This window comes from Crinia signifera, chromosome 4 (genome assembly GCF_055691185.1).
Source record: "Crinia signifera chromosome 4, ASM5569118v1, whole genome shotgun sequence".
In the NCBI taxonomy this organism is placed as follows: Eukaryota; Metazoa; Chordata; class Amphibia; order Anura; family Myobatrachidae; genus Crinia; species Crinia signifera.
The window spans coordinates 142,180,124-142,198,597 of record NC_139220.1 but is presented as its reverse complement, the minus strand read 5'-3'; the positions used below and the strand labels follow the sequence as shown (position 1 = coordinate 142,198,597).

General features: G+C 41.8%; 1 protein-coding gene across 1 annotated transcript in view; it reads right to left on the bottom strand.

Moving 5' to 3' along the window:
- RPAP3 (RNA polymerase II associated protein 3) overlaps positions 1-18,474 on the bottom strand; it is a 56,046-nt gene that overhangs the window by 11,984 nt on the left and 25,588 nt on the right. The window contains exons 13-15 of the mRNA XM_083182639.1: positions 12,744-12,958; positions 6,030-6,210; positions 3,803-3,900 (exon numbers count right to left, since the gene is read on the bottom strand). Of these exons, the coding sequence (XP_083038765.1) occupies positions 3,803-3,900; positions 6,030-6,210; positions 12,744-12,958 (494 nt within the window). The remainder of the gene's footprint in view (positions 1-3,802; positions 3,901-6,029; positions 6,211-12,743; positions 12,959-18,474) is intronic.

The following is an 18,474-nucleotide window of genomic DNA, read 5'->3' as shown; positions in this document are numbered from 1 at the left end:
GGCAGCATTTCGATACATTTTAGATTGGTGTTTAGGCCATTCCCAATTTACTAATAAAATTTTGGAGGACGCACTATTTGCACCATATGCCCCGGCGGCTATTTTGCACTTAAAACGTTCCCGATTGCCAGAGGGGATCGCCAGAAACTTATTTTTCCAAGGAACATATACAGCGTGGTCCGTCATTCACAAACGATTCAACACTGACCCTAGTGTGACTAAATTTATCCCATTATGGGGAAACCCAGATTTTCCCCCCTCATTAACCATCTCATTTTATTCACACTGGAAACAGAAAGGGCTTTCAGCGATTCGCCAAGTTTTTGATCCCGGCGGCAATATGTATTCATTTCAACAATTAAGAGATAAATATGATATACCTAATTCCCATTTTTTTGTTTATCTGCAAATAAGACATTACATACACAGTAAGGTCAAACCAGGAGCATATGAACAAATATTACATCGCACAACCCCTTCCCCTTTGAGTTCTTTGTTTCAATTAGCAGAGACGACAAAATTTAAAATTAGATATATCTATTCAGATTTACTCCCATCAAATACAGAAAAAATTTGGGGCAGATTGTGGAAGTCATGGTCACAGGATTTCCCAGATGTCTCGTCAATAGATGATATCATTGGACAGCTTCCTGATGTGTTAAAATGGTTGAGGTCGGCCAAGTTACAAGAATTACACTTGAAGTTCCTCAATAGAGCTTATATTTCTCAAGCTCAATGGAGCCACTGCCATAACTCAGCCTCACCTAAATGCCCGAAATGTTCTCTATCTCCGGCTACGTTTATACATAATATATGGCAATGCTCTAAGATAAAGAGATTCTGGTTTAAGGTGCATAACTTTATTGAAGCAATAACAAAAACTAAACTTCAATTTTCATGGAAACCACTTTTATTGGCCGATTTCACACCATGGCACCCAGGTATGATACAGACTAAGTTATTACCCTTCTTAGTAACACTGACCACATTAGCCAGGTTACTGGTATTAAGACATTGGTTGGAGAAAACGAGCCCATCTATTGAAATGCTCAAGTCTGAGTTGTTAGTATACCTCCACTATGATAGACGTACTGCTTGCTATGATATCGAGAAGGGGGTAAAAACCTTTAATGAAAAATGGGAGATATATTTAACATACTTACCAACGGAAATTTATAATTCCATAATGAAAGTTTTTGAAAACACAACTTGGTCACTGATGAGAAATATCTCTAACTAGCTATTTAGATACTGATATTGGTTATAAATAAATTAATACTACTCCTAAAAGATGATATATATTACTAATGTATGAATAAAGGTACCGAATCCTGGATGACCACCTTTTTCCTAATACCCCTCCCCCCCCCCCCCCCCCTCCCTTTCCTTCCCTTATTTTCACTTATTACAACCCCTGATTTGATTCTTTGGTTAATTTCTAAAAAAGAAAAAGAAAAAATGTATTGATAAATTGACACATTGAATCAAGAATGCACTTTTGTTGTAAAATCGCAGATTTTATTGTTATTGTCACCCAATTACAACATGTGCGTACTTTGTGCAATAATTATACTGTCTGTATTTAATGTCTTTATCGATAATAAAAATTGTTATACAAAAAAAAAAAAAAAAAGAACCCATTGCTTCTTGCTGATTTACCCGTTTCGTTTTCCCAATCAATGTTGGGTAAATTAAAATCCCACATAATGAATACCTGATCCTGATTTGATGCTTGTTTTATTTGGTTTAAAAGAAGAGACTCTTCCCTTTCATTTATATTTGGTGGTCTATAGCATACCCCTATTATAAATTTGTTTTTTGTTTTTTTATTATTGTCGGTTATCTCTGCCCACACTGTCTCAGAGTTGTCTTCTTCCAGGTCTGTGCTCATATTTTTCTCACATGATGTTAAGTTATTATTTACATATAGGCACACACCCCCTCCCCTTCTATTTTCCCTGTCTTTCCTGTAGAGTGTATATCCCTCCATGTTTAATGCCCAGTCATGCGACTCATTACACCATGTTTCTGTAATACCAATGATGTCGTAGTCGTCCCTACTGATCACCGTTTCTAGCTCCCCGATTTTACTCACTAAGCTTTTTGCATTAGCCAGTAAGCATTTTAATTTATGTTTATTTTTAGATATGGCTCTAATATTGTGATTAGATTCACCCCAGGACCCATTTGAATTCTTTACTAGCTTCCTCTTTCCCCTCTCCCCTTCAATAGACTCTCTACAGGCCTCCCCACCATGCACACTGCCTGGACTGTTTATAGTTCTGGGAATTCTTCCTCTGTCCTTCCCTCCTTCCCGTATACTAAGATCATCTGTACCTAAGAACTGTAATGGGGTAACGTGACTGTTACAACATAACATTTTATTACATGACATTCCTGATGCACCCTGAGAGTTACCCCCGATTATACCCTTGTTATGTCCCAGGACTTTGTCTATGTCTCCGTCCCCCCCCCCCATCTCCTTCCCCCATATGATTCCTGATCCCAGTCCGGCTTCTCTCCCTGATGGTCCCATAATGTCTTGCTGCCCCCCCCCCATCAATGTCTTGTTACTTACTCAGTATTAACCCCTCCCTTCCATACACCGGAATGGTATTACTGAACTAATTTGAGCATCTACCACTATCTGTATGTATGTTGTGAGAGGCAGAGAGGAGCTTGTATTAGGCGGAGATGCAGGTCCTGATTTGCCACATGGAGTAGTCTGGGGTTGCTCCAAGGTAGGTAGCTCTTAGTTCAGATATACCAAGTAAGGAGCCATTATCATGTGGCTCCTTGCTGACTAATTGTAGACCCAATTTAGGGTAACAGTGGTGTGGGGTGTGGTGCCCCTGGACTGGTTGGGCTGGGTGGCTTTAGTGCGGCATGCCCTTACATTCTATTAACACTTTTCCCTCACTAACACTCTCTCTCTCCTATTTTAATTACATTTCATTTATCTCTCTCTTTATATATAGCTTCGGCTTCCTATCACTAATTATTAACACTTAGTATCTCACTGGCATGCCGCACTGGGCCTCCTAGCTTATGATAGTTTTTGGGGTGCCGCACCCTGCACCTAGATATAGCGCTAGGGACCCCCAATATACAGAGAAGCCTTGACGTGGCTTGGGCGCAGTTAGATATAAATAAGGTGTATGGGTACACGGCCATTAGGACGAAAGTATCAAAAATCAATAGTCAAAAGGTTGACCACTATTGGACAACAGGCAGAAGGTCAACATGGTCAAAAGGTCGACACAAGCAAAAGGTAGACATTAGTTTTTCGTGATTTTGTTTATAAAAAAATAAACACTACTTGTTCATATTTTACCATTCTTGTGGGCATAAAGGGAGGAATATAATAGTGTGGTAAGCACAGCGAGGCACCACGCCTGAAGCATGGCAAGCTCAGTGAGCTATGTGAGGGGACGCGGTACACTAATACAGTGCCCATGTCGTCATAGACACCCAAAAATATGAAAAAACTCATGTCGACCATTTGACCATGTTAACTTTTTTTCAAGTATCGACCAATAGTGGTCAACCTAAGTTCACATTTATATACACCCACTTAAACAATAACATGCATCAGAAGATGCCACTGACCAAATGTATACCCCGCGTTTGCTACTAGTCATCAACATCAGCATTCCCTGGAATTATACTCCGTGCTGGAACATGCAGAGTGTAGAAAATACATATCTGTACTGCATCATCCCTGTGCGTCTACAATGCCATTTCTGGCTGAAGGTAAAGAACATCTCTGCCTGTGCACTACTGTTATGCTATGGTCACTTACTCAATATACTTGAGCCGTAGAATATTCAAAATTTCATTGAACACATCTGGATCCAAAGCTTTTTGGAAAAGTTTGGTGTAAAGTGAAGGTTCAATTTGCTGAAATCACATAAAAAAAATAAAAAAAAATCCTGTACAATGAGTAAGCAGATATATTTTCATGTTCTTTTCAACAAAAAAACAGAATAACCCTATTTAAATAAATGTAACACTTGATAACTATGGGAAGCAAGATGTATGTATTGTACAACATGCTTGAACTATGCAATTAGACTGACACTTACCAGCAATTTTAAGTTTCCAGAACAAATGTGTGAAATGTTTCGAGTAGGGACTGTGCACTTTGGTAGATGTCGCTATATAAAATATTGAATGTTTGCCGTTTTCTTCTATAAATAACCATTCCTCATATGGCAACTACAGTACATACAGTTCTTCTAATTTGTTTATGCATCTAGCAGAAACTATTAGTAACATCTAGCATGGTTAGTGGTTATAAAATGCCTATAGCGATATCGGACATACCTCACATAACAGTGTCTAGGAAGGGCGTGGTATAAAAGATATAGGGCCAGATGCACAAAGCTTCATAAGTGATAAAATGGAGAGTGATAAACAGCCAGCCAATCAGTTCCTACCTGCCATGTCACAGACTGTGTTTGAAAAATGTCAGACAGGAGCCGATTGGTTGGTTGTTTATCACTCTCCATTTTATCACTTTTGAAGATTAGTGCATCTGGCCCATATACAGAAATTAGATTGACAGTTAATAGGCAGAGCTGCCAGATCATCCCTTTAATAAGTGCACATATGAATTACACAGGTTCTTGACTGCTCATCAAATGTAATGAGAGTTGGTATGGTTGGGAGGTGTCAGTTCATACCAACTGTCATTTCATTCGATGAGCAATCAAGAACCTATGTAATTCACATGTGCTTATTAAAAGGGACGATCTAGCAACCCTGTTAATAGGTCGTCAATGTCAAATGGTTGACAGGTACAAAAAGGTCAACATAAAAATGGTCCACACAATAAAAAAAAGGTTGACAAGGTTTTTGGCAAACTTTTACCTATTTCAGTTTGTGACTGCAACTAGTGAAAATGGAGACCCACGCTGTGTTCACCATACTTTGGGCAAGGTACCTATTCCCAATCGAAGTACACGTGGATGTTAGAAGCAAAAGTTTGTTGACCTCTTCTGTGTCGACCATTGTCATGTCAACCTTTTGACCCATTCAACCATAAACACAATCAACCATTTGTACATGTGCATCAGATGGGGGTCGAAATATTAGCCATCTATGCATTGGATATGTAGACTGTCTATGAGCTCTAATGTTAGGACGGATAACAATTCCTTGTTATTCTGGTCAGGAAGCAGACAAGGAGCATGGGAAAATACAGTGGTCTCATCTGATTCAAATGTAGATTGTATGTGTCCAGTGCTACATTGCTAGGACATAGATTAATAAGAATTCATGGCAATTTTATTAGTAAAAATAGAATATCCTTGGGGACTTACCTGTTACCTGAAGCCATTATTGTCTCACCTTACGGCAATTATTAATTACTCTTACACACTGCATGCTGTCCATAGTTCTAACTACAGCACAATACAATAGCTTTCATATATGTTCACTGTAACATATGGGGTTACCTAGTTTGTTGGTGCAGTGCTCTTGGCTTTGTGTAAAATAGGTTTAGGGCACTGAATTTTATCTGGGTATTATATTTTATTAAGGGGATTCTAAACGTGTACAACACCAATAAAAGTATACATATTAATGGTTGTTGATATTCAAATTCAATAAAGCTAAACTATAATGTCACATATTTGTTCTAAATATATTATTTATATACAGTAGAGAACAAAAAAAGAAAGATATGGTCATCCTAGTAATACAGTTAAAGAGATTGGTCCCAACACTGAAACACAAAGCACAGTTCGATAAAAGCTTTGTGTGCATAAAAAGTTCACTTTAGAAAAAAAAAAAAAACATCACTTGTGCATTTTAGGTGTTTTCTTTCTGTATTATAAATGCCACACCCTAACTTACAATACTGGAACAAAAGTTTTCCCGCAGACTAATGTATTGCCGGGGGAACATTAGAGAGTCTTTCCAAACATGTGTGATGCCAATTTTTCCAGAACCGGTGGTTTTGTCTGAATCTATGGGGAATGTCCTTAAAGTTAAAATAACCAAACAGAACAAATTTATTTTCTTACTTTTATGTATAAGTATAACAGGTCTGGGTTCCCTTTCAGTCTCCTCAAGTCTGACTCAAGTTGAAATGAATTTGCAGGGACTCCTGGAATGTCAGTGTTCAGTGATGGGGATAAAGATGGCATATCTTCTTTCATTTTTGGCAGTCGTGTTTCAGACAGAATATGATCGTTTGTATCACTCCTAGGAAAACACAAAAAAACAAAGTGTTATAATTTACAAAATAAGGGCTAATACTTAATAATCCTATATATTAAAAGACTAATATGCTAGGTTGGCTACCCCTAGATGGCACCCGACTGAGCAATTCAAGTGTTATGCCCCATACAGTGCGATTCTGACTAGCTTTCTATTCAATGTTGACTATATAGTCAAAATCGAATTGAATAGTTGGGTACGCACAACTGCTGGTGTCGACATTACGGTTATGTTGTTCTGTAATTTTTGACTGGCAACAATTTAATAGGTTTCAAGAAAAGCTATAAAAGAAAGATAGCCTCTTAAAAATAACTTTCATTTTGTGAATACTTAATTAAGGTTTTTAATAGAAAAATTTAATTTTAGGTTTAGCTGAAGATGGAGTACACTTCACCCACCACCACTTCATACTAAAATAAAAGGCAGCTTCCCTTTTATAGCCAAATGCTACCAATAATTAATGTAATATCTACTGAAAAGACTGAAATAACAATGTTTATGTTAATTATAGACAACAATAAAACATCATATACACCTATTTTATAAAATAGAAGACCTTTGCCTGGTGCAAACAGTCTTTTGCTAGAGGTAAGCCCTCCACCCACTTTTATCTGCAACACATGTAAACTGCAAAGCGGTGAACTTGTGCATTGGCATCTAAGTTTGCCTACTGTTCCTTCCACAGAGTTCCTTATGCAGCTTATACCACACAGTGAAGCCCCTTATACATGTAATGCCATACATCAGAGCATCCTTATGTATATATTATGCCACACAGTAGTATCAATTATACACTTTACAAAACAAATTAGAGCCTTTCTACCATTACGCCACACGAAAATCCCGCATTCACATTGCCCCTCCCCACAGAAAGCCGTACATTAGTATATATCAAAGCTGATTGCAGCCGAGGCAGGTGCCACCACAGGGCAACTGTGCCCTGTGCTGTGCCACCAGCAGCACCGCCCTAGTTATGGCCCTGGCAGCAGTATCAGATTTTCTATTACCACAAGAAAGGGGGACCGTAAAAATTTGCATATTAGTATGTGGACAGTGTGATTGCTTATGCGGTAATATAGTTTATAAATAAAAATACATGCTGGTTATTTGAATTACCTATTATACCCCTTTCCCACTGCAGCTCTTAAACGGTAAATTGCTGTTTTTTTTTTAGCCTTTTTAAATGGGTAGAGCTGCAGTGGGAAACCTCCAGGGTGCTTTACCCGTTTAACAAATACCGGTATTTGGCAGTGGGAAAGGGTCTTAAACGCAGTGGCGTAGCTATAGCTCCGCAGCCCCCGCGGTGGTGGAGAGGCCCAGAGAACATGTGGGCGCCGGGGGCTGCGGGGCTATAGTTACCACTTACCCGCTGCTGTCCTCTGGTGCCCTGCCGTCACGGTCCCGTCTCTCCCAGCGCCGGCTCCTGCTGCTATAATGAAAACTGACACTTAGAAAATGGCTGCCCCCGTACTGCAGACAGTTTTCTGTCTGCAGTATGGGGGCAGCCATTTTCTAAGAGTCAGTTTTCATTATAGCAGCAGGAGCCGACAGCCGGGAGAGACGGAACCGTGACCGCAGATGCGGCTTGCAGGTACACCAAGGGGAAGGAGGGGAAGGAGGGGAGGGAGGGCGCCGAGGGGAGGGGGGCGGTGACAAATTTGCGGCGCGGGGGGGCAAAAATAAGTTAGTTACGCCACTGCTTAAACGGCAGGAGCCCACACTAGTCTTCCCCCTCCCCTGGTACCTGTCCTGTGCCCCCCCTCCCCTGGTACCTTGCAGCTGGTACCCCGCCCCCCACCCAGGTACCCCCGCACCCCCCCCCCTCGCATGGTACCTGGCAGCGATCCATCTGGGCAGCACGGAAGGCAGAGTAGGCAGCGGGCGTTCCAGGGCTCCTAGTCCGCAGGTCCCAGACTGATGCATAAAGCATCATGCAAGAGTTTGATGCAGGAGGAGGCTGCAGCTGGTGCACAGACAGTGGGGGCACTGGGGATCCGGGCAGCGCGGTCCGTGCTCAGGAGGAGGAAGTGGGTCCATTAGGAGATTGTCATTTCATCTGCGAGGGTCCCTGCCGCGAATGGGATATAGCGGATCCGTTCATTAAATATGTGCATATTTAATTAGTGGCTCATTAGATATGCACATATGTAATGATCGGGCCCACTATTTCCCATTCGCGGCAGGGACCCCCGCCGATGAAATGACAATCTCCTAATGGACCCGCTTCCTCCTCCTGAGCACGGACCTGCCCAGATCCCCAGCTGCAGCCTCCTCCTGCATCATGCTTTTATGCATCAGTGGATGACCTGCCGACTAGGAGCCCTGGCACGCCGCTGCCTACTGCATTGCCCCGCTGCCCAGATGGATTGCTGCCAGGTACCAGGGGAGCAGGGTACCAGGGCAAGGGGGGGAGCAGGGGTACCAGCTGCCAGGTACCGGGGGGGGGGGGGCAGGACAGGTACCAGGGGGGGGGGGGTGATATATTACTGGTGAATTACCGTTTTTGTACCTTTCAAAACGGGTTTAAATGTGAATGGTACAAAAACGGTAATTAACCAGTAATATACCGTTTACAACATGCAGTCGGAAAGGGCTTTCAGGCTCAGACACGTTTTAGAGTCCCATTTAACAATACCGGGTCTTTACCCGTTTCTGCAGTGGGAAAGCAGCATAAAAGATATGATGAGCATGGAATAAAAAAAAAAAAAAAACAGGTATGGGCAAACTACAAGCTCTAGCATGCTCTGCCAGTTGACAAGTGTAAAGGCCCATACACACTGGGCGACTGAGCTGAAAGCCGCTCAAAACAGCCTGTTTGAGTGGCTTTCAACTTAAAACCGCAAAGTGTGTATGCCCCAGCGATGAGCAGTGAGCACTGCTGCACGCTCCCGCATCATCTCTCGGAAAGCCGCTCGCAGCGGTGATTGACATCATCGCTGTCCATACATGCTGGGCATAGTCGCCCAGTGTGTATGGACCTTTAGGGCAAGTTGGGACTTGTCTTTTTTTTTTTTTTATAAAAATGGACGCCAACCAGTTGGCCATGCCTACAAAAGGTTTCTGTGATTATTTCTTCTAATGCTCCTACAGTATGTTTTCCATGGGATTCTTCAGATATTAGGATACATATACTATGTAAACTAATAACAAATATAAAATGTATCAAGATTTAGATTATGTAAAACAATACACATGATACATAAGAAATAGCTCAGCACTCACCTCTGGTACTTTGTGTGGCTATGGTGTCTAATAAAAGAACTTACTTTAATTAAAAATAAATAAAGACAACCCTGTACTTCAAAGCAACATCACAGACTATACAGCAACATAACTGGATTTAATTAAATTGATGATCCATACGAATGACTTTGAAGTTCAGTTACTGTGGCAATGATACAATGTACTACAGATGGTCGCTCCTAAAAATAGTGTTCTAAAAATATTCAATATAAAGCATTACACAAATTATAGCAACATTCTTAATAACATGTGCAAAAAACAGACTGCAGTATGATTCATAATCGTTTAGTGATCGCTGTTACCTAGAAATTTAGAAAATTGTCTGTATAAACAATGTGATTATGATGCATGAGTACTTGCCTTCACTAAAAATATATAACTAGTTAAAAGCCTGTCAAAATGATGGCCTAGTCCCTATCTGCTCCTACCTCCAATAGTCACTGCTCCCTCTCTCCATATCCAGCAAGTTTGAAACCGATCATTTTTCTCTCACTTTCTGTGGAGCCATTTGGTCAGTCAGGTAGCCTCTAGTGGTCACTGGCAGTACTTCATCTCAGAGGTGAGGAGCCGTTAGCTATGTACTATTATGTAGTTTTTTTTTATATTTAATAACAAAAAATACATAATACAAAATGTATTATTTTCAAGTCAGTGAAATTATTAATGAAGTTGAATTCTGCACTGCTGTATATTCTTGGCAAATGGATAAACTTTCTTTGCCTACAATAATACAGCCATTTTAAATTGATATACAGGAAGATGCTAAGTGTACTTCAATGCAGTTTCAAATCAACATAATGTCCTTCTCCTTTATCTAGGGGACACGTTTTAGTGAGGCACATAATGAGCTAACTGTTTAGCTGTGTATATACAGTAAGGGCCTCCTCTAAAGGCCCATACACACTGGGCAATTTTGAGCTGAAAACCGCTCAAACTTGGTGTTTTGAGCGGCTTTCAGCTCAAAGCCGGCGGTGAGCGATGATGCGCGCTACTGCATCATCGCCGGTAAAGCCATTCATCTGCTTGTATTACCAGCCGATGAGCGGCTTTGTGGATGGCTTTCCATAGCGCTGCGCTATGCAAAGCCATCCACAGCGCCGGGCAGGGAGAAAGCCGCTCAGTGTGAAGGCACTGAGTGGCTTTCCCCCCCAGCGATGACAGCGGTCATCTCTGTCCATACAGGCTGGGCATAATCTGCCAGTGTGTATGGACCTTCAGCCCTCTTATGTTTTCATTAAGTGCTGGAAGGAATAGGTTCAGCACTTTGTGAGCTTGGTTTATATTTTACTGCCTTCAATCCTAGGTCCTAAGTTGCATCTCAGTGACCCTTCACCTTTCCTTTACAGACAGCATCTGACTCCTAGAAATGGGTGAGTGGTGGGACATCATTGTTGCAGGCATCAGGCAGAATGGGAAGTGATTTAGGAATTCCTGCCAGCCCCACTGGTATCTTAGCAACATGCTGCTAAGGAGACAGCTGGGAACCGGTGTGCTCTCTGGATGCTGGTAGCAGATATCACAGATGATATATATACTGAAAGGGTTGACCAACAGATGTGCTCAATGCCTAACCAAAAAGGGTAACACGCTTAGGTAAGGCACCTTGTTGTACAGGAAAGCGGTTTCAGATGGAAAGAAGTAACATTGAACATGGTTCAGTCCAGCAGCTAAAAATGGATCAGCTGATGACTATTGCAAAGCTCCTCTCTTAGCCTCTATCCTCAGGACTCCATGTGCTGGAAATCTAGATAAGTATCTGACCAAATGTATTCATGGTTTACTCGGATATTTATTGTAAACGTTTTTCTGTATATATGCTGTGTGTTACATCAGTATAAATACAGATAGTGTGTATTTTCCTTAGGAATATTATGTCTAATAAGGGTTAAGTCTGGAGGAACAAAGTCCAGTTCTCATACATGGCCTGCTAGAGACACATGTTAGACGTACTGTACACTCCTGCACATGCTCTTTGCTCTGTTAACGCACGCCGCCTCTCCTGCATACCTACTCCCACTCTTACCTCCAAGATTTTGCACATACTGCATCCTTCCTCTGGAATTCTTTACATCTGCCCATCAGACTTCTCCACCTGTCCACAAAACTTCAAACAGGCTCTCAAGACCCATTTCTTAAAAAAACCCAGCCAACTCACTCTAGCCTTCTATTCTAGTGGCAGGTGCACCCCTGTCTGTCTGCCACTCCCCTTTAGAATGTAAGCTCAAGAAGGAACCTCTTCCCTCATGTGCTTTTCCTACTTTAAATTATCTTCTACTCCATACTCCTTTCGATGACATCAACTACCTCGGTTTTTGCAACCCTGATACTTATTTCAGTGTTGTTTGCGGATGTAGCAAAGTGTATATATCCTGTACTTGTCTTACATTGTCTTGAACTGTAACATGTTCTTGTTTGGCCTACCTGTTTCTGTACTCTGTATTTGGTGCTGCAGATCCCTTAAGGCACCATATAACTAAAGGAAAATAATACCGCTTGTGAAATTAAAATAAGGTAGCAGAAACATCAACTGCCTCTAAGGTGGATCTATAGCTTCTGTTATGAGGGAAGAATCTAGTTAACATCAGGGTGTATTCAAGATAGAACAGGATACTATACTATAAAGACAAAAAATCTCTGATTTGGGTCTGGGGGTAAATCACCCAAGGTGGTTCCTTCTTGGGCCAGTTCTATGGAAATAACAGCTTTTGGTCTAAAAAGAACATCTTTTTTTTCACTCAAGAAAATATTTGCTACAACTAAGACTGTGTTGAAAGAATGGTGGATTATTCTGAATTTGAGGCTTTTTCTGAAAAGGGAAGCCAATTTGAGGATTCAGACATAGGGGGGTATTCAATCTTCGGGTCACGGCAGACGAGCTTGCTCGCCTGCCGTGACCCAGTCCCGTTCAGCTCGAGCGAGAACATGCAGGCGGGATTCAATGTCCCGCCTGCAGTGGGACGAGAAGGGGGCGTGGCCGCGAGTTGCGGCTGGGAAGTGACGAGATGCAGCCGGCAGCTCGTCACTTCCCGGCTGTTCTCGGCAGAACGAGCCCGACAGCTAGAGATGTCGGGCTCGTTCTGCCAGGAAACCCTGTTCAATGCTGTCGGGGAAGACAGCATTGAATAGGGCCCGTCGAGCATCTCCCCCACGGGAGATGCTCGACGGCGATTGAATATCCCCCTTAAGCTGGATACACCAAAGTTAAGCAGTCATTATTTGGTGACTTCAAATGAGAGTAAACATTTGTCCAAGTACTTTAGCATGATAAAACTTACTGAGAAGTTGGCAGATCACCGATTTCCTCTATCTTTATTATCTTTGCACTGGAAACATCTGGTGACATGGAAATAGTTTCTACATCACAAAGATCTTCTTTACCCTGATCCTCAGGTTGGGTCATGATATTCACATTATTAGAACTTCCATTCAGAAAATTCACTGATGCAGTTACATTTCCAACCTCTTCAATTGCCATCCTCCTCATAGGTTTCTAAAACAAGAAAGTCAAATTGTCAGATTGATCTTTCACGCTATAAAAATCATTAATCAACTGCCACATCCATGTATCTTTTAGGACTGAAAGGGTTTATTGATATTATAGACTTCTGTATGACATTTTGGGGGAAATTTGCTAAGATGAGAGTTGTATTTCCCATGGGATGTTGCTATGGGAAACCAATCAGAATCTACATTTTATTAATTTAGCACCTTCTAGAAGATAATAGATAGGATCCATAGCAACATCCCATGGGAAATAGACCCCTCATCTTAGTAAATTTCTCCCTTTATGTTACGGATATAGATACAGATACATAGGATATAAAAATAAAAAAATCAAGAGCAAACAGATCAACATTTTGACTGTGTCTACATTTTAACAGACAATATTTGAACCTGTTTATATTTTAATAAGTCGACATCTTAACTGTCTACATTTTGATTATAAACATACATGGGGGGGTATTCAATTAGCCACACAATGTATCCAGCTTCTAATTGCCGGCTAAAAATCCTTGTAGTGTTTTGAAAGGCATTAAGTAGTAATTTTTCTGTGTCAAAAATAAAATAAAAAATATTTAAATGAATAAATCATGATTAAGGAGCAGAATCTGTTTGGTTAACCCAACTACAGCAATTGACACGTGGGGCAATCCCCACCAATTGAATTGCTCTGCAGCTAATTGAATAGCCACCTTAATGTCCATGTCAATATATTGATTATCTAAACGATGCACCTGTCAACATTATGGTGTTTATATTTTGTCCATACATCTGAACACTACCACTGCAACAAGCCGAAAATGGTCGGTCCAACTAGTTAAAATCAAACCTGTTTTCCCAACTGTCATTCTAGTGTAGGAGGAAAGTTTCCTTTCCTGAACAGTGCCCGTCTATGTTTTGACTAGTATACCTGGCATTCATTATCTGGCAGTGGTAGCTTAGCAGTGGAGAATAGGTGCTTCTGCTCTGTCCTGTCTGGCACTGTAGCAGCGAGTACATAGGAAGGGTAGGTGAGGGAAGCGAGGTAAGTAGAGGACTGTTCCCCCATGCATCCAAGACAGCCCTGTCCTCTGTCCGGGAGGAGGGGGATGCTGCACTGCCTTGATTCGGTGACAAGTCCTTGGGAGTGGGTAACTGAGCAATTGTGGTCTGTAGTGAGAGCATGTTGGGTTGCCAGAGGAGCCCTTACTTGGGTACAGGCAGCAAAGAGCAGCTAGTAACAGGAGAGCTAACTGCAGCTACTGTTATTTGTGGTGGCCCCAGAGGTGGAGGAAAGACCAAATCTTGGAGTCCATGCGACACCTAAGGATCCACTGTAGAAAGTTTACCCTTCTCACAGCTTTTAAGAGTCAATAAAGATAACCAGCAATGAAACTGATTAAAGACATCGTTTAATGCTATGGAACAGAAATTCAGAGATAGGGGATACAGAGATGGAGTGATTAAAAAAGCTACAGTAGGTCTCGAGTCAATGCAATTTCCAGACAGAGCATGTTACAGCTTAAATGATCTAGAAACAAACAGGTGGTGAACAGATGGGTACAACAGTACAATCGGGCACACACCGACATTGAAAACCACACTAAGGCCCTTATTCAGATCTGATTGCAATACAAATTTGTTTGGCAAATGGGCAAAACCATGTGTACTGCAGGTGGGGCAGATGTAACATGTGCAGAGAGAGTTAGATTTGGGTGGGGTGTGTTGAAACTGAAATCTAAATTGCAGTGTAAAAGTAATGCAACCAGTATTTACCCTGCACAGAAACAAAAGAACTCACACAAATCTACCTCTCTCTGCACATGTTACATCTGCCCCACCTGCAGTGCAAATGGTTTTGCCCATTTTCCAAACAATTTTGTACTGCGATCAAATCTGAATAAAGGCCTAAGAGTCTGTGGCCTACAGTACAAACAGAAAGAACCCTATAAAAGTATATATGTATAAAAAATAAATACCAGAATTATGCAGAGGCAGTTTCTATAAATCAGGCAAAAGCCTTAGAGATTGGTTGGTTCAGTCAGATGTGACCCCACACAATAAAAACCTACAGGGAGAAATCACCAGAAGAAGAGCAGGCTGTTTTACCTGTATAGGTTGCACGACTTGTAATCACATGATTACAGGAAAATTCTTTGTGCAGCCTCATACTGGACATAAATATTCAATCAAATTTCCATTATCATGTAACAGCTCATACATCATATATTTAATTAAATGCCCATGTAGCATGTGCTATGTAAGACCATTCACCCACTGAAAGAGAGGATGGCAATGCATAGACTGGCCATTAGAGCAGCTCTAGGTGGCAAAGTATCAGATCAGCCAGTAGCACGCCACTATGCCGAAATGAAGCACTCCATCTCAACATTTAAACGCATTGTAATTGATCATGTCCCTGATGATAATCGCAGGGGAGACAACATAAAAAATTACTAAAGCTGGAGTTCAAATGGATCTTTTTGTTGGACACAGTGAAGCCAAGGGCTTAAATGATCACTTAAATGTAAAGGTCTGCCTATAAAATAAACATCACTGTGCTATGATGTAATTGACCTTAGCTCCAAGTATGCAATATCGTTATATGTCCTTTTATTATGTCTGTAATTTTCCATCTGTATTTATCGGCATGTATATCACAGATTTGGTGTTGTAATATATGTACTTTTCCGTGTCCAGTAGCCGGGTCACCATGACAACTAGTAAACAACAGTAACAGCCTCATAGGCGTACTTCCGGTTTAACAGGAAGCTAATGGAGGCCAGGCTGCTGGAGGACGGCAACATACGGGGATATAAGGTTAGTCTTGCTCTGTAAATCTTGTTGTTTGTACCCACCTGACGATGGGCTAATTCAAGCTCGAAACATTGGAAGTATGCCAGGAGCATGTGTTGTTATTTGAACTGAAGTCCGTGGAGTTCCAGTCTAAAAAAACGTACCTGTATCCTGTCACCACTGGTGGAGCACCCCGACGCTACACAAGGGGGAGTGAGAGTGCCGGCTATTCACCCAATATTTACTGATATATGGGGGGTAGCGCAGGCGTAAATCTCGATCCTTATAAGGGGATATCACCAAATCCCACACACAGATCGTGTTCAACGTTTGAAATGTAATCATATTTAGGAACTACCTGACATGTTGCTGGTACACATAATGAGATCACCTGGTGGCTCAGTTGCAGGGGAGGGGGTGCAGGTGTCATCAGTGGCAGACTCCGCTGCCTGCTCTGACGTCAGAGTGTAAACAATCAACGTAAGAGAAATATTTACAAAGAAATATATACAAATAAGAATAAAAATATACATACAGCTACACAAAACATGATTCATGCTGAATAGCCTGTCTAGTGGTATCGTATAGATGCAAAATGACAAGAAATAAGGAAACCTGAACAATGCACTGATACAAAGTTTCTATCTCTGTAATGTTACAGGGAAGAGGGAGTGAGCCCATGTGGGGATACCGTATTGAGACTGTATATAGATTTGGCCTAGAGGCAAAGCAACATGTTGGCCAGGTCACCACCCAAAGCATTGGATGGCTTTGGAAGGAAAGAAAGTAGAGCAGCCAGTGGCGCAACACTTTGCGGAATTTAAGGTGTGTACACACAGTCAGATGTGCCTTAAGATCCTACCCACGATCCGATCAGATAGGATCGTGGATAGGATCTTAAGGCACATCCGATTTGCATCCTATCTTGACTATATAGTGCAGATCTGCACTATATAGACAAGGCAGCCAAGACTTTCTGGCTTCCGATACGTGAACGCGCATCGGGATCGGATCGGGATCGCAAGGGTTAAAACCCTTGTGATCTGCATCCGATTCCGATCCGATGTTGACTATATTGTCAACATCTGAAAGGAAATCGGACCGTGTGTACACAGCATTACCTCACTCAAATATAAAATGATAGACATGGCTGAGGATTACAAATGGCGCTGATGACAAGGGAAAGAAAAGTCGTCCAGATTTTAAAGATTAGTGACGAATCAAAAATAGAAATGCTTCAATGTTGTTAGGTGTTTAAGGCACCATGGTGTGAATTATACAAGCAGAAACAATTTGTTCTATTTTTAAAGTGCTTTAGCGAACATTGAAAGGCACATTAAAAGTGTTAAGACTCTAAATAGTTGTACTGCTTACTGGAAAGTGATATTGGGTCTAATTCAGACTGAATTTAGATGTGGGTGGGGTGTGCTCAAACTGAAATCTAATGTAGTGTAAAAATAAAGCGGTCAGTATTTCTCCTGCACAGAAACATTATAACTTACCCACATCTAACTCTCTCTGCACGTGCAACATGGTTATAGAGAAAATGCCTGAATGGGTGTGGATCATATGGTCTACAGCAACTAGGTCGACACGCAGCAAGGTTGACACCACTAGGTCGACATGCAGCAAGGTCAACATGGGTCTATGTCGACCGACAATGGTCAACATGGGGTTTTTGACTGTTCTTTTACCCGAATGTCGACACTGACGACATGGACACATTTTAAAGTGCACCGCTGTGCTCGCGATGCTTTGGGCACAGTGCCTCGCTACGCTCGGCACACTATTTTATACTCCCACCATGCCCTAGTGTATGGTAGGGCATGAAATACCGCATGTTGGCACAGGTCTACTCAAAAAAACAGTGAAAAACCCCATGTTGACCGTGCCCATCTCGACCTAATGCTTGTGTGGAGCTAATGACCTGTCAACCTAGACCAGGGGTTAGGAACCTTAGGCCTGGGGGCCACAGCCGTTCTGAGTGACCAGCCTGGCGGCTTGGAGGCAAGTACAGGGGAATTCTCACGAGAGGTTCTCGCAAGATTCCTCTTAATAAACAGCAGACGAAGACTGTCAGTCCTATTCAGCGGCAGCCGCCGGAGCGTGGGACGGCTGCAGCAGGACAATTTGTAAGACAAATTTTTACATATGGCCCCCGAAGGATTTTTTCCCCATACAAACGGCCCTTGGCACAGAAAAGGTTCCCCACCCCTGACCTAGACCCATGTTGAGCTAGACTCATGTCGACCTTCCTGCATGTCGACCTAGCAGTTTGACCCAATGCTTGTCGACCTAGTTGCTGTAGACATTATGACCGTATCCCATCTGAATTAGGCCCAAAGAACAGTAAAGGAGTCCTAATCAGTCAAATTGATTTAGTTATTTATATAGCGCACACATATTCAGTGCTTTACAGAGAATATTTGAATATTCACATCAGTCCCTGCCCCAGTGGAGCTTACAATCTATATTCCCTACCACATGTACACGCACACACATTCATTCTAGGGTTAATTTTGTTAGGAGCCAAATAATCTACCAGTATATTTTTGGACTGTGGGAAGAATCCCACGCTGGTACGGGGAGAATATACAAGCTCCGCACAGTTAGGGCCATGGTGGGGATCGAACCCATGACCTCAGTGCTGTGAGGCAGTAATGCTAACCATTACACCGTCCGTACTGCCCAAATGTGGTACTCCAATGCTATTTTGTGGCCTCTTATTTC